Here is a 16,258-nt window from a genome sequence, read left to right as displayed (position 1 = left end):
TGAAGTACTCTGCCTGTTCCCGCAGCTGCGGATACAAGCCATCAGGGAAGGCTACCTGCGCAGCAAAGCTACACGCACAAGGCACTTAGCTCTCATAATAATTCAGTAATGTCACCTAAAGAAGGAATGAGCAAAGCCGAGAACTCTCCCGCACAAAGCCGGGAGAACTCCCGCCCAAATGAGCCAGTCCGTACGATACTGGAAGATCTTTTGTACTGTACCTGACGAGGTATGGACAAAAGATCTGACCAAAGATACGACAGCTCACTGACAACAGTATGACGAGCAGCACGCTCTTGTACTGTATGTCACTATTAGCCGCTGCCTACTCACCAACCTGTCGGAGGGCGTGCATAGCCTGCAGTTGGTGGAACAGGAATAGTACACAGCCGGCCTGGTCACTATCAGCCGCTACCTACCCACCAACTACCAGCATGACATGTGCGTAGCCCACAGTTGGCAGAACAGGAACACTATTCAGCCGGCTGTACCTTCTTGGAAACCTACCTTCGGCTATAAATACTCCAACACCTTGGAATGGTATATCATCTGATCATCTCATCTTATATCTTATACCTGATATCTGCTCTAGCAATCTCTTAATATACACTTATATTCAAGAGCAATCTAGTCTGATTCTCACGCCGGAGGGTGGTCACAAGGAGGTACCCCCTTCTCAGTGACGAGCTCACGGTGTCTGTTTTGCAGGTTATCAGAAGAACCATCTTTGTCGGGTCTAACCCCTCGTGGGAAACATATATTTAACCCCCAGATTATCCGTAATCTGCCCGGGGTCGATTAGTGTTTATATATGTAGCGTAAATGAAAGAAAATGATTAAATGTCCTCGCATTCTAAACAAAATGCTAGATAGATAATAAACAAAAAAATAATAATAAATAAATAAATAAAGAAAAAACCTAAAAAATCTAGAAAAAAAAGGAAAAAGAAAAATACAAATTGAAAGACAAAACAAAGAAATCAAAGGGTCGGCTCAAACCTTGATGACCCGGTAAGACCCCTATTATGGGCATTTTTGGGGACCCGGGGGGTGTGTGTGGGTGGGGGGGGGGGGGATTTGGAGAAGAAGGTGAGCCATGTTCATCCTTTCAACTGTCATATCCCAAACCTTATTCTAAACCGGAATCCCCCGTGGGATCCCGCTCAGATTCGGTTACCTTCTCTTTATTACCACTACCACATGTGAGATAATGTCTTTGCTTGAAGTTATTGGAGGTTTCTTTTTTCCTCTAAACGGATATGTGGGAGAATCAATGTGAGAAGTACATTGATTGGTTGATATATATAAAGCGATAGGAGGGCAAATCAACATTTGAAAAATTCTAATATGAAAGCACATAACGAAATTACAAAAGGAACTTGTATCGATATATCATGGGTGATTGTGCATCGATTAATTAATATGTTTAATTTCTTGTCAAGAATTCTAATAAAAGTTGTGAGAGGCTGAAATGGTCTTAGCTTCTTAACTTGTGTATTTTGAGTTTAATGTTACGATATAATCACAAGTGTATCACGCGCTATTCATATATCATTTAAAAAAAATAAACTTATATATAATGTGACTATATTAAATATCTGATATTGAAAACTTAGATAAAGTTATATCTTAATAAAAAATAAGAACAAGATGAAAAATTAAAAATTCTATATTATGTTGGCATTCATAATTTTCTAATATATACTTTAATATTGTGTGATAACATGTTCCCAACTTAATTAAAAGGGAAATTTTATATGGTTAGCGTTATGTTATACATGACATATTGTTGGGTCATTAAGACAAACATACGCACAAGACGGAAGTAGCATAGATGAAGATGTTGAGGTGGGTATGTGGGCATACAAGGATGTACTGGATAAGAAACGAGCCCTTTATGAAAAGACTTACTAGTATAACAGATAATATAACAAGGGAAGATTGAGATGATTTAAGCATGTGAAAAGTAGCTAGGTAACGACACCGATTAAAGCAGTGGAAATAGTTAATGTAGAGGTGAGAAGTAGAGACATGCCGAAATTACTAAAGTTGCACTTACATGAAAACATGGTACGTAAAATTATTAAAGTTCATCTTAGGTAGGTGAACTTTTGGTAGCAACGAAATACTCGAATGAATGAAAGAAAAAAACGTGGTTGCCTGTCTGTCTTTGTTACATTGAATACGGCCAAAACAAACGAAGCTTCCTTGGTTATCTATTGAGCCTGTCGTCTTCGCCCGTCACAACAATCAAACCCATCTCTCTCTGATCTAATTCTAACGACCATTGGATCTACCTACGCTCAATTACCCATTAACGAACCAACAACAAACAATTGAGTGAGTCTACTACTACCATTTCCTTTTTATTATTATTATTATTATTATTCATCATCATGTGCATATTGATTTCTATGCATCTGTAATAACACCCAGATCCATCTGGATTACGTTTATTGATTTTCAATTAAATAATTTCGATTTCTTATAACCAACCATCATTGGATCAATTGGTGTTAGAGTGTGCTGATTTATGATTGAATAAATTGTTGCCTTTGGTATTTATTAATCAATTAATTTACGCACACTTGTTGTAATCAATTACTTAATCTTATTATTAAGATTCTCTTTAGTGTTAGCCCGGTTGTTGGGGTTTCCGCCTAGGGGCGTGGGGCCTGAAGCGTCAAATTACTGGGGACGGTTGAAATCCCGTCACAAGTAGACTCAGAAAAAGAAAAAAGATATCTTTAAAATAGTATATCTTTTGATGTGTGTAGAGTTTGTTAATTGAATATGGGAGTTGCACAGAACAATAGTGGCAATGACGAGGGGTCACTTGAGATCGGAATGGGTAAGCTTCAAATATGAAACTGATAATATTTTTATGCTTTAGATCAGTGCAAACCTAATCAACATTTGGGCTTTAATGTTTGAACAGAATATAGAACCGTCTCTGGAGTTGCTGGGCCGCTTGTTATTCTTGATAAAGTCAAGGTTAGATTATCACTATGTTTATAAGCTATGATTATTTAAATATGTTTGTTTGAATGCTCAAGTTTCTTTTCTATACGAGCCAAAATGATCAAGTAAAATGCATTTCTATTTTGATCTTGATAGGGACCGAAGTACCAAGAAATTGTGAATATCCGGTTAGGAGATGGAACCACTAGACGTGGTCAAGTCTTGGAAGTTGATGGAGAGAAAGCTGTTGTTCAGGTGACCGCCACCTCGCATTATATGCGTACATTCTTGGTTTTCAAAAATTGATCTGCATTCTGTTTTTGAACTTTAATCGATAAACGTGTTTTATTCGCCAGCGTACAATTTCAGTCAAAATGCAGTCAGTTAAACAAGCTCTTAATTTCAGAAACAAAAGATTAAATATAAGCTGATTGTTAGTACTTAAAAGCCACTTCATACAAATATCATCGTTTTTTTTTATTTACCAGGTTTTCGAAGGAACATCAGGAATTGACAATAAGTTCACCACTGTTCAGTTCACAGGGGAGGTGTGTAACCTTTTCTTTTACATCTTTTATTTCCTTCATATTTTACTTAAACGTACATTATATAGTTTAGTAACTTCATTGTGATTTGTGACACTTTCAGGTTTTAAAAACTCCCGTTTCTATGGATATGCTTGGACGCATATTTAACGGATCCGGGAAGCCAATTGATAACGGTCCTCCTATTTTGCCAGAGGCTTACCTGGATATTTCTGGTAATTTTGTATATTTTAAAGTATGATATATATTGATGGTATATTTAACTAATGCATTATTGTTTCAGGAAGCTCTATCAACCCTAGTGAGAGAACATATCCAGAAGAGATGATTCAAACCGGTATCTCAACAATTGATGTTATGAATTCAATCGCTAGAGGCCAAAAGATTCCTTTGTTTTCTGCTGCTGGTCTTCCCCACAATGAAATTGCTGCACAGATATGTCGTCAAGCTGGTTTGGTTAAACGGTTGGAGAAAACTGCGGATTTACTTGAGGTAGTAAACACTTTATGATATTATATATATACTTCACACTTTACGCATATAATAATTTTGAACATTCTTAATTACAGGGTGGGGGAGAAGAGGACAATTTTGCCATTGTGTTTGCAGCTATGGGGGTAAATATGGAAACTGCTCAGTTTTTTAAACGAGACTTTGAGGAAAATGGATCTATGGAGAGAGTGACCCTTTTTCTGAATCTTGTAAGTTTTTTGTAGTTATTTTCATTTTGTTAATTGGTGTTTTTATCATTATTGGTTGGGTTAAGTTTTAAATGATTTTATGACTTGTTTAATAGGCTAATGACCCTACAATTGAGCGTATCATTACTCCTCGTATTGCTCTCACCACAGCTGAATATTTGGCATATGAATGCGGGAAACATGTTCTTGTGATCTTAACCGATATGAGTTCCTATGCCGATGCCCTTCGAGAGGTAAAATTATTTGTTTGACCCGTTATTTGAATTTTGAGTTCCTATGCCGTTACTGGACTTATCTGTCACAATTTCAGGTCTCTGCTGCTAGAGAAGAAGTGCCAGGTAGACGTGGATATCCCGGGTACATGTATACTGATCTGGCAACAATATACGAGCGGGCTGGAAGAATTGAAGGCCGAAAGGGCTCCATAACGCAAATCCCAATTCTGACTATGCCCAATGATGGTCTACTTTTATTTTTTATTTTCTATTTTTAGACTCGTTTTTCTTGTCACCGTTATTGGTTTCTCTAAAACTTATTATTATCAGATATCACGCATCCCACTCCGGATCTTACGGGTTACATCACTGAGGGACAGATTTATATCGACAGACAGCTTCATAACAGACAGGTGAGATTATCATAATCCAATGCTAACCCCATATATTTCAATTCATAAAGTTTACAGTTAAAGTTGTAATGGTTCATATGATGGTAATTTACAGATTTACCCACCAATCAATGTGCTTCCATCACTATCCCGATTGATGAAGGTATTAAATTTTTCTTACAGTAATACGTCGTTAATCATTAATGTAAGCGGCTTCCATTAAATGAAATTTGTATTCTTGTAGAGTGCTATTGGCGAGGGGATGACTCGCAGAGATCATTCTGATGTGTCCAACCAGGTAATAAATATTTATAAGTTTCTTTGTTAGTTAGTAGTAGGGGTGCAAACGAGCCGAGCCCTAGCTCGGCTCGTTTAACTTACACAGAGCTCGAGCTCGGCTCGTTTCGAGCTCTATTTCTAAAGCTCGAGCTCGGCTCGTGAGTAGTTTTTCAAGCTCGAGCCCGGCTCGGGCTCGGCTCGTTTACCATTTATTAGTTATTTTTTAATTAATATAATTATTTTTATATATTTTTTTCTATTATAATTTTCTGTATAAATAATAAATATTATTTAGTTATTTTTATTTATTTTTTATAACATTATATATATATATATATTAATAATTATTAAATATATATTTTTAAAAAAAATATATAAATGGCAGGCTCGTTTAGGCTCGCGAGCCGGCTCGTGCTCGATAAGTGAAGCTTGGGCTCGGGTTCGTTTATTAAACTAGCTTACTTTAAGGCTTGAGCTCGGGCTCGGGCTCGATTAAGCTCGGCTCGTTCGAGCTTTTTAACGAGCCGATCTCGAGTAGCTCGTGAGCAGCTCGGCTCGTTTGCACCCCTAGTTAGTAGTTAGTTATCTTACTTTCTAAGATAAAATTACCAAATTGCCCCCACTTGTCAGCTATATGCGAATTACGCCATTGGAAAAGATGTCCAGGCCATGAAAGCTGTGGTTGGAGAAGAAGCTCTCTCTTCTGAGGATCTGGTCACTCTCTCTCTTTGATTAAATAATAAAAAGTATATATAGTTATAATTATTGTTATTGATACGATGATATTTCTTAATATAATAACAGCTATATCTAGAGTTTCTGGACAAATTCGAGAGGAAATTCGTCGCACAAGGAGCATACGACACGCGAAACATCTTCCAGTCACTTGATTTAGCATGGACACTTCTGCGCATCTTCCCACGTGAGCTTCTTCACCGTATACCAGCCAAAACCCTCGATGCCTTCTACAGCCGTGAAGCATAAAACAGCCAATGCTTGCTTTTGTATTATAATCTCGTTTACGGTTGCTGTTCTGTTTAATAAGTGTTATGTTTTTGTTTCCATTTGTTAAATGCCCATCACATGTTTGGTTACCATAAGAGGCAATTAGAATATTTATTTGAATCACTGAGAATTGTATTTTGCAAACAAATTGAATTTTGTTTTGTTCTCCTTGTCTTTGTTGTTTTATTTGTTTTGTGTGACTTAGGTTCATGCTAGCCTGATACATACATGGACTATTTTGTAACTGTCTAGTTCTATAGGGACTGTTGTGTAATGTTTTTGAAGTAAATCATTTGAAAGTTAGTTAGTAAACTGTTACTAGGCCGAGATCCGAACAGTTTGGTTTTAACGGTTTGGCATAACAATTTGGTCCGTGTTGAAACGTGGAACTGATTTTGTGAACGAACCGTCGGTATAAACCTTTATTACATGTATATTTCTTTTAGTTTTTGAATATGTAGTTAAGTGTCATCGTCGTACTCAGTATATTCCATCAATAGCAAAGCTATGGTAGGGTCTGAGGACGGTAAGATGTAGACAGTCTTACCTCTATTTCGTAGGGATAGAGAGGTTGCCTCCGATGAGACCCTCGGCTCGATATTAGTTTTGCATCAAGCCTTGGACATAAGGCACATAACACTCAATCATCGGGACATCGGCCGATTGGTGCATGTACCATTGTCTTTCGACTATCAACGCCACCACATGATGTCTGATTAACCTTCCGCAACTTTTAACGTTATTGTCACGAGATTAGTAAAATAACATCAAAATTAGTGCAATTTCACTTTGCCCACCCCTAGGGTTCACACATAGAGGTGCATAAATCGGGTTTTTTCTAATACCCGGGTTCGGGTATGGACCGGTTTCGGGTATGATCGGGTATTGGAAAATCGGGTATTGAGAAAAACCGAGTAGGGTTCGGGTAGGGTATTGAGGAGAAAAACTCAACCCTATGTACCCGGGTAGGGTATGATCGGGTTCGGGTATTGGAACCGGGTATGTGTCCGGGTACGATCGGGTATTAATACCTGGTTTTGAATTTGTAATTTTTTTATACATTTTTAATTTGTTTAAAATTTAAATTTGCATATTAATGTATAAAAATAATTAAACTATATTACTAAAACCATAAATCCACTTAATACAAATTATTTACTTAGTAATATGCATTTTACAAAAACGTAAACATAAAAGTTGTGAAGTAAATATAAAAATATACTATAAAAACACATGTATTATTTCAGGTATTAGAAAATTGGTGTCGGGTATCGGGTATAACCGGGTATCGGGTATAGGGAATGACCGGGTCCGGGTATTTACGGGTATAAATCGGGTACGGTTCCGGGTTCGGGTATTGACCTCAAAATGCATACCCTATCCATATCCTACGGGTAGGGTCGGTTCCGGTTTCGGGTATAGAATACCCGTGTATAAAAAAAACCGGTTCCGGGTATTTTTTTCGGGTCTGGTTCCAACTACGGGTTTTTTGTGGCGGGACGTATGTAGCTAAATGTATGTGTTATAAATTTATAATAATGACTCGTCTTTACTGTTTTAGAACTTATAATTATAACACAAACTAATGCTTAGACATCCGATTTGCCTTGTTTGGTCTTTTTTCTCTTCTCGATACCAAAGTTAGGGATTGCCTTATCATATTTTAAGCACTGCCATTATCCTGTTGGTTTGTTTATCAAAGTCGGTTTATAACAAAATATTAAGTGATTGAACTCTTTCTTCATAAATAATAACCAAAATAAAGTCAAACAAGTACGATGACGACTCAAAATACACAAGAAATCGTGGGCTAATATTCTACCTACCACTGCAAACTTTTATTACTTTAGGATTATCCAATACTCTTAACTAATTTATGATTAGAGTGTATAGTTAGGGGCTATTGTCTGTTTGGTTCATTCAGACCTGAATGATTCAGGTCTAAATGCGCCTCTGTCCCATTCAGAGACAACAACAAGTCTAAATGATTCAGACCTAATTCTAACCATTCAGATGTTTTTCTATTTAAAACAAAACAATCTAAAGTCTGAATGAATAAGATGTTTACATCTGAATAGTTCTATTCAGATGTAAACAAACAGCCCCTTAGTAAAGAAAAGAAAACACACAAAATCAAATAAAAAAATGTCCTCAAACAAAAGTTAAAAATTACAAAGAAATTATTTTGGTCTTAGCTAAAATATATTAAAAGAAGTGAATATTTTATTGTTTCTTGGGGATACAAAATGAACCTTTTTTTAAAAGACGAAGTATACTCACCTTTCATTAGAAGACTTTTATAACAAAAAGACCGTGCTTTCATAATCCACGCGGTTAATATAAATATGTTTGAAATTTTGGAGAAACAAATCCACATCTTATTCCTATTAATTTTTTTATTATTATTTAAACTTATAAAACTAAAAAACAAATTATCTCCTATATAATAATAAATTATTATTATCATTTGAATTGCCAATAAAAGCAATATTTAATAATAATAATAATAATAATAATAATAATAATAATAATAAATTACAATGAACCATCACAAGACTAACTAAAAAAAATAATAAAATAATTGAAGTAAGTAACATGACTGGCTTGCAACATTTTAGGTAAAGTATAGTTACAAAAGTTGGAAGAATTTTTGTGTATAAAAAGAGCAACAACTTTTTATGGAAAGGATAGTAAAAGTTAAAGCTGTCCCTTGTTAAAAGAATAAGAAGAAGAAGAAGCCATGCGTACCTCAACAAACCATCATTACACCCCTGCTGCAAGCATTATATATACATATACATACATATATACTAAAATTAATTATTATATTTCTATATCTATGACATCCTCCGTTTTCTCTGCCGGATTCCACCTTCTTCTTATTATTATTATTATTATTATTATCAATTTCGAAACACATGCATCGTCATCTTCTTCAAATCTCTGTACGCCATTATTACACCATCTCGATTTCATTATTTTACTATTATTATCATTATTTTCCACTGCTCTGTATCTACTTCAATTAATTAATTAATTACTTACCCATCTCAGATTTCAATGCATGTTAGCTACAGCTTATTACACAATGTATGAATTCACAACCCTAGATCTGAATTTGATATGGGTTTAGTTTCAATTTCAATAATAATATTAGGGTTTGTTGCTGGTAGTTAATAACTTAATACTGATGGTAATTGGGTTACTTCAATGGGCTGCAGACCTTCAAAACCTGATGATCTGCCATTAGTCATTCGTTGCAGAGAACGAAAGAGGTTGATCAGGTCTGCTGCGGATTACCGGTACGACTTATCGGCTTCGCATTTGGCTTACTTTCATTCTCTTAAAGATATAGGTTATGCACTCTCTAGATTTGTTGATGAACAGCTTGTTATACCTTCACCACCTCCATCATCTTCCCCTGTACTCACATTGCCTTCAGATCAGGGTAAAAGTAAGAATCTTGGCTCGGTTTCTTCGGGCTCGGTTTCGCATATTCATAGTATTCATGATGGTGATCATGATTCTGAATCTGGGTCTGACTCAGAATCTGATTTAACCTCATCTTTGCATCATATTCATGTACATGATCATGGTAATGATAATATTAATATTAATGGTAATGATAATGTTTATGGTAATGGTTATGGACTGCATGATTTTGAAGGTGTAAACCAGACTAATTGGGGTGATCCATTGCCTTATGTTGTGAATTCATCTTGGGGATCGAATCAGGGTTGGGCCGAGGGTGTTACAAACCCGTCTGCATCACAGTTTCAGCCTCCTTGGGGGGTGTATCAAGAGGGTTTTAATTCTTACAATGGGTATGGTGGGAACGAGTATACGAATACGAATCAGTATGCTTATTATATGAAAAAGTCTGCACCGGTTAGCCATACCGTGATTCAGCCAGAGGAAGCGAGGGCCTTTCAAGAAACGAGTGAATGGGCTGACCCGATGCATTATGATCCATACGGGTACGGGTTTTCTTATGGTGGTGTAAGTGCAACGCCTCGAGAACCAAAGAAGCCTAACAGTCCTCCTCCGCCTCCACCGCCTGCAGCCACGGCGTCTGATTACTTTAGCTTTTTTGATACTTATGATGATGAATACCGCGGGTATGGATATGGATATGGGTATGGGTATGGGTATGGGTATGGATACGGGTATGAATCAATGGGTAGTAGTCCGGATTCTAATGAAGTGAGGGAGAGGGAGGGGATTCCTGATTTGGAAGAAGAAACCGAAACCGAGTCTCACGTTGAAGAGGCTGTAAAATTGAAGAAATTTAGTACAAAGAGAGATCTTGATGAAGGGAAAGAAGAATCTGATGTCAGTTCTTGGACGGAACCTTCTAGTAGTACCGAAGACAGTTTTAGACGAAAACCACCACCAAAAACTGAAGGCACTGCAAAGCCAGCACATGTTGAATCCGCTTCAAATTCAGTACCATTTGATGATAAAGGGGCACATTCGGTTCACAACACTGAAGTAGATAAAACTAGCTCTGAGACAATCGAGACAATCATGTCAATAAGCACGGAGGAAGGTTATCAGGGTAAAAAGGGGGTCCATTTGGATTTGGATGAGTCTACACAAGAGTTAGAATCCTCGATTTTTAGTAGTTTGACAACATTGTCTCCTCACGGTTCACGGGATCTGCATGAAGTAGTTAATGAGATTAAAGATGAATTTGAAGTTGCATTTAGCTATGGTAAAGAAGTGGCATTGATGCTTGAAGCAGGGAAGTTGCCTTATCAATCAAAGTTTGCGCTTCTTAAGGGTAAAGAAATCTAATATAAGTTCTAATCTTTTATCACAGACTGCTTATATATGCCACTTTTGCAGTGATTTTATCCAAGATTCTCTATCCAATAGCACCTTCATTGGCATCTTCAGACCATCCAGTGCAATCCGTAAAACTGTCTTCTCGAGTAACAAAATTAGCAGGATCCTATAATCTGGATGCAGTTGAGGATATTCGGCCTATTAATCTTTCTTCTACTTTGGAGAAGCTGTATGTATGGGAGAAGAAATTATATAAAGAAGTAAAGGTAATTAATAGTGTCATTATCATCTTACTAGTTCTACCTAGGCTGAACGTAGTGGGCGATTTTGGGCGCCAATCCCCCCCCCCCCGGCCGATTTGTGGGGCGATAAAGAGGGGGGGGGTATTTCTCGCCTGCGTGTATCTTTCTTTTATTATTATTATATATCTATGTGTGTGTGATATATATATATATATATATATATGTATGTATATATATATATATATAGGGCTACAACACCATTACACCCCAAAAACAAAAAACCACCCTTTCCTGACTGGGCGCCACATGGCTCAAAACGCCCCATTTTGTAGCCCCTCTAGTACACATAGCCTTAAAAGCCTATGTTGTGACTTGTGTACATAAAAGTGACTTAGATTGTGTGTGTAGTTTTTTGACTGTTTAGTTTTGGTTTGATTTAAGTAATGTGAAGTTGATACATCAGGTGGTTGGTCTGGTTTTAGGGTGAAGAGAGGCTAAGGGTGATTTACGAGAAAATGTGCAAGAGATTGAATGAATTTGATGCAAAAGGAGCAGAAGCTAGTAAGATTGATGCATTGCAGGCTTCTATAAGAAGATTAAAGACTAAACTTAATGTATCTATCAAAGCAATCGATGCCATATCATGTGAGATACATAAAGTGAGAGACAAAGAACTGCAGCCACAAGTCAGTGAGTTGATTTACGGGTATGAATTTATTTTTGTTTTAATGCAAATAGTTTATGCTGTTAATATCACATAACAATTATTATCGTGTTCTCTACAGGTTAATAAGAATGTGGCAAGCGATTGTAAAATGCCACCGAAAGCAATTTGAAACGATCATGGAGAGCAGAAGTCGGACTTTAAGGGCGAGCACGAGTCTTGAAAGAGATTCAAACCTGAGAACCACTCTCGAGCTTGAAGCGGGACTTGTAACGTGGGCCAAACGTTTTAATAACTGGATTAATGCTCAGAAATCATATGTTGATTCCTTAAACGGGTGGCTAAAACAATGCATTGATCACAAACCAGAAGTAACCATTGATGGTGAGATTCCTTATTCCCCGGGTCGTTTAGGAGCTCCACCGATTTTCATAATATGCAACGATTGGGATCGGGAGATTAAAGACGTGTCTCAAGAACGAGTCTCGAGAGCAATGTTTAATTTCGCTTTGAATTTGAGACAGCTGCTGGAGAGACAACATGATATGCAAAGACTAATGTTAAAAAAAGAGTTTACTGCAAAGGATTTCGCGAGAAGAAGACAAGATCACGGGCCGGGTAAAACAAAGGGGTCGATGGTTCCTTCGGAAGACCGGGTGAGTCTTGATTATAAAGAAGCTATGAAGTTAGTTGGGAAAGGTGGGTCAAGTAGTTTACAAGGTGGTGTAATTCCTATTTTTAAGGCTTTAGAGAGTTTTACTTGTGATGCTTTAAAAGCTCATGAGCAGGTTAGGTTGGTTTAACTGGGTCGATTCTTGTGCCCGATGGTGTGTATTTTCCAGGGGTAAGTTAGGAAATTCATTAAGCCGGTCGTAACATTTAGTAGGAAGAGTATTACTAGTTGAGCAGACGGTTTTGGCCCCATGGTACCGGTTAATTCGGCCATCGGTTTTAAGTGACTAGTGATGATATTGTAGAGTTGATCCAAGCCATTGGTATTTTGTACAGACAACTTGGCCATTTTTTTTAAATATTGTTGGGTCTTTGTTAATTTTTGGTTAAAACCAAATTTGTTACAATTTTTGTATGACCACCACATTAAATGGTTAAAACCAGTAATATGCTAGATTGTTACATTTAGTTATTAGAAATGACATTAAATTGTGTCAAATTACCTACATTAGAAAAAGAAACAACACTATGTTACATGTCATGCTTCTTATGTGCATGTTTTGATCTCTTGTGACTCAACCCCTTCTTCGCATAGCTCGACATCCTAATAACCCGCACATCATCATGTTTAATATGTTTTCTCTTCGTGGAAGGAACCGAGTCATCAACACCTACATGCACGCGGTGTGTCCTAGCCCATAACGACCTTCTTTTGTGTTCTCCTGACCACGATCGTCGTCTCTTCCTGTAATGTTCCCTGTGATAAGAAACACTCGCCTCCATATCCGAATCTTCCTCATCTTCCTCACATATTTTACTATTCATGTTTGCCAGTTCAATGTCTCTCTTGCGTTGTTTGTGCCTCTCGTGGATGGCAGCCACCTTTGCGTTGAAGCCATTCACTAGACCGAACAGACAACGACATCCACCTTGCCAACATGAGAAAACCGTCCTTATAAAAGCCCAGAGCATCTTGAAACTTGATATAAAAACAAGGTGAAGTATCTTCGCTTTGTATAACAAAAAAACCACTAGCAGAACTGTAATATATCATGTTGGACATTAGTTAGCTAACAAAAGATATGTTTGTATGCATCCATAAATAATATTGTAATTTTGGGGCAAACTTACCAATGGTAAGCAATAATGTGACAGCAACAAATTTCAGTACATGTGCGACGCAGAAATGTTCTATGTAAAATATCCCATGTTGCACCACACAATTTGCTGATCAAAGAGCAGAAATAATGAATCATTTCAAGTATTCAACTAAATTTAAAATGAAAGATGGTATGTAACAAGCTATTAAATGTTTTATCAAGAGAAAATGACCAAAATGCCCGTTTGAACGCTCAAAGCCAAGAAAATATCATTTGACCATCTTATTCCCAAATTGTCCATCCCTATATCTCGTCGAATCGACGGCTTTTAATCATTACTCAGACAAGATTTTCAACCAACTAGATTCTGCCACTTGTCCGTCAAACGCCAAAAAAATCCAGTTGGGTTTTTTTGGACGCGTGGCAGAATCTTGTTAGTTAAAAATCTTGTTGGCTAATGATTTAAAAGTGTATATGTCGAGATGATATATGAGAAAAAGCTGGTCAAATGGGCATTTTGGTGATTATTATTATTATTATTATCAAACACATGGTATTTGTATGGTAGGCAAAGGCATACTCACTCGCAATCCTTGCCGGTAATTAAATGGAACACCAATGAAATGTAATATCGATTGTAATGGATTGCCCATCGTCTTTTTAACTTGCAAAATTTAGTAGAAAAAACGACCAACCTGTACAAAACAAAACACAACAACTAGATTCATGATTTAATTAGAACCAACAAATCATATGTATCATAACTGTCTGCAACAATAGTTTCAAATCTAATGTAAGTGAAAGTGAAAGTGAAAGTGAAAGTGAATGAACCGTTATTTCGTATTTAGCTTTTGGCGGTTATTAGAACACATATAATAATAATCAAAACCATAATTGGTTATTTATTTACAATAGATTTTACTTCTTATTATATATATAAATATATATATTATATATACTAGCATTGTTATCCGCGCGTTGCGACGGGATATTATATATGGTTAGAAATATCAAATCTATCATTTTTATTTAGCTATTACATTTAAATATTGATTACATGACATTGTACAATTACACATTTGACATAGAAAAGTTACATTTGAAATTCGGACGACAATTGTTCCATTATTTATATACATGTTACATGTATGTTTATGTATATTTCTAAAGTAGTCAGTTTGTTGGTTGGATAAGAGGAGACATATGTACAATAGAAGAAGACGTGTCACCCCTATCCCTATTTTCTTTTTTTACGCGCATGATAAGCAATCAGTATTTGTTCTCTTTCAACATCCAAAGGGTTGTTGATCTTTCATACTTCACTAAAATATTCATCCAAAAATTAATAAACCTAAAACATATAATTAACAATAAGTCTACACAATATTATATATATATATATATCGATAATAACTTCCACAAATTGTTTTTAAGACATTAGGTATATATAGATGGCATCGTAATGTTCAAATTTTGTGTTTTTGGAATTAAAAACACAGTGGCCAAAGTTTATGTCTATAATATTAAAACACAATTTGCACTGTAATGGTTATATTTGGGGTTTCATGAATCGAAAAAATTTGCAAAACTAACCATACAAATTATGAAATTTCCATGACCATGATATGATTTTCAATAAATTTTAGGATAATTTGAACATTGTCATAAAATAATCTCAAATTCCATACCTATATAAAACCCTACCCTACCAGAGATCAATTGAAAAACGTTGAATATTTTCATAAAGCATACGATGATACTAAATCCTTTATGAATGTATCTATTTCTATTTTACATAACATCATAGAATATTGGTAATTTGAAAATAGAATTGTCGTACCTGTTTGAACGTGAGAGGCATAGAGTATGAAGAATATAACCGCCAAAGATTGTAAAGAAATAAATTATAAAAACTGTCGGTTTTATATCTCAATTATATTATGCGGTTTATTAATAAATTGAGTAGATAAAATTAAAGGATAAATAATGGGACATATGATATATGAGTATATGACGCTGATGGTAGTATATACAAATTACAATTATTTTTTAGTCAAAATGATATAAAATATGACGGTGGCAGGGGTAAAAGAAATAATACGTTTTTTTAATATCAAGGGGGTAGATAAAATTAAATCATAAATAATGGGGCATATGATATACAAACAATTTTGCTTTTCATAATCAAAAGGTTATGATATATGACGGTGGAAGTGGTAAAATTTAATAAAGGGTGGGAATATAGGAAGACAACCAATTCTAAATGTGATATAGATAACGAGTATTTTTACCCGCGCGTTACGGCGGTGCCTTTTATGCGTGGTTACAAATATCTGTTAATGTCAAATTTGATAGCCTACTGTCAAACTCAATTTCCCCTTTCCTATACCTAAAACTTTTTTTTGATACCAATACAAATCCTTTCAACAAACTTTGTAAAATATACAAAATATCATAACATTATTAACAAAGCAAGTATATTTGCGAAATACTTTACGATTAGTCAATTACTACCCACAAACAAACTCAAATAAAATGATTGTTACATAGTCAAACCAATTGACCCTTTTGAATCCAACACAGGTTTCTCGATAAATATACAAATAGAGAATAACACTATTAACAAAGCAAGTGCATTCTAGTACTTGCAATTAGAGCAATGGAAATACCTTTCACGGGGGCACCGTGAGAGTG

At 35.9% G+C, this 16,258-nt stretch overlaps 2 protein-coding genes across 2 annotated transcripts; both read left to right on the top strand.

Annotated features, from left to right (window-relative positions):
• The first annotated feature begins 2,291 nt into the window (after positions 1–2,291).
• LOC143558615 (V-type proton ATPase subunit B 1-like) lies at positions 2,292–6,249 on the top strand. Its single transcript, XM_077047423.1, has 15 exons — positions 2,292–2,340; positions 2,778–2,851; positions 2,939–2,994; positions 3,118–3,216; positions 3,450–3,509; positions 3,610–3,721; positions 3,790–3,998; positions 4,076–4,207; positions 4,303–4,440; positions 4,518–4,668; positions 4,753–4,835; positions 4,930–4,977; positions 5,059–5,112; positions 5,724–5,807; positions 5,898–6,249. Exons 2-15 carry the CDS (start codon positions 2,794–2,796, stop codon positions 6,075–6,077), a joined length of 1,464 nt encoding a protein of 487 aa, XP_076903538.1. The 5' UTR covers positions 2,292–2,340; positions 2,778–2,793; the 3' UTR covers positions 6,078–6,249.
• Positions 6,250–9,304: 3,055 nt separating this feature from the next.
• Positions 9,305–12,595, top strand: LOC143558606 (uncharacterized). Its single transcript, XM_077047415.1, has 4 exons — positions 9,305–10,881; positions 10,947–11,152; positions 11,611–11,834; positions 11,914–12,595. The coding sequence occupies exons 1-4, from the start codon at positions 9,309–9,311 to the stop codon at positions 12,593–12,595; spliced, it is 2,685 nt and encodes an 894-aa protein (XP_076903530.1). The 5' UTR covers positions 9,305–9,308.
• Positions 12,596–16,258: the final 3,663 nt, after the last annotated feature.

The sequence above is a fragment of the Bidens hawaiensis genome, unplaced genomic scaffold (assembly GCF_021521415.1).
Source record: "Bidens hawaiensis isolate Kalapana, Puna unplaced genomic scaffold, B.hawaiensis_p1.1 tig00019559_1, whole genome shotgun sequence".
NCBI classification, from domain to species: Eukaryota; Viridiplantae; Streptophyta; class Magnoliopsida; order Asterales; family Asteraceae; genus Bidens; species Bidens hawaiensis.
Note: the sequence above shows the minus strand (reverse complement) of the source record. Positions and strands in the feature narration are given on the sequence as shown.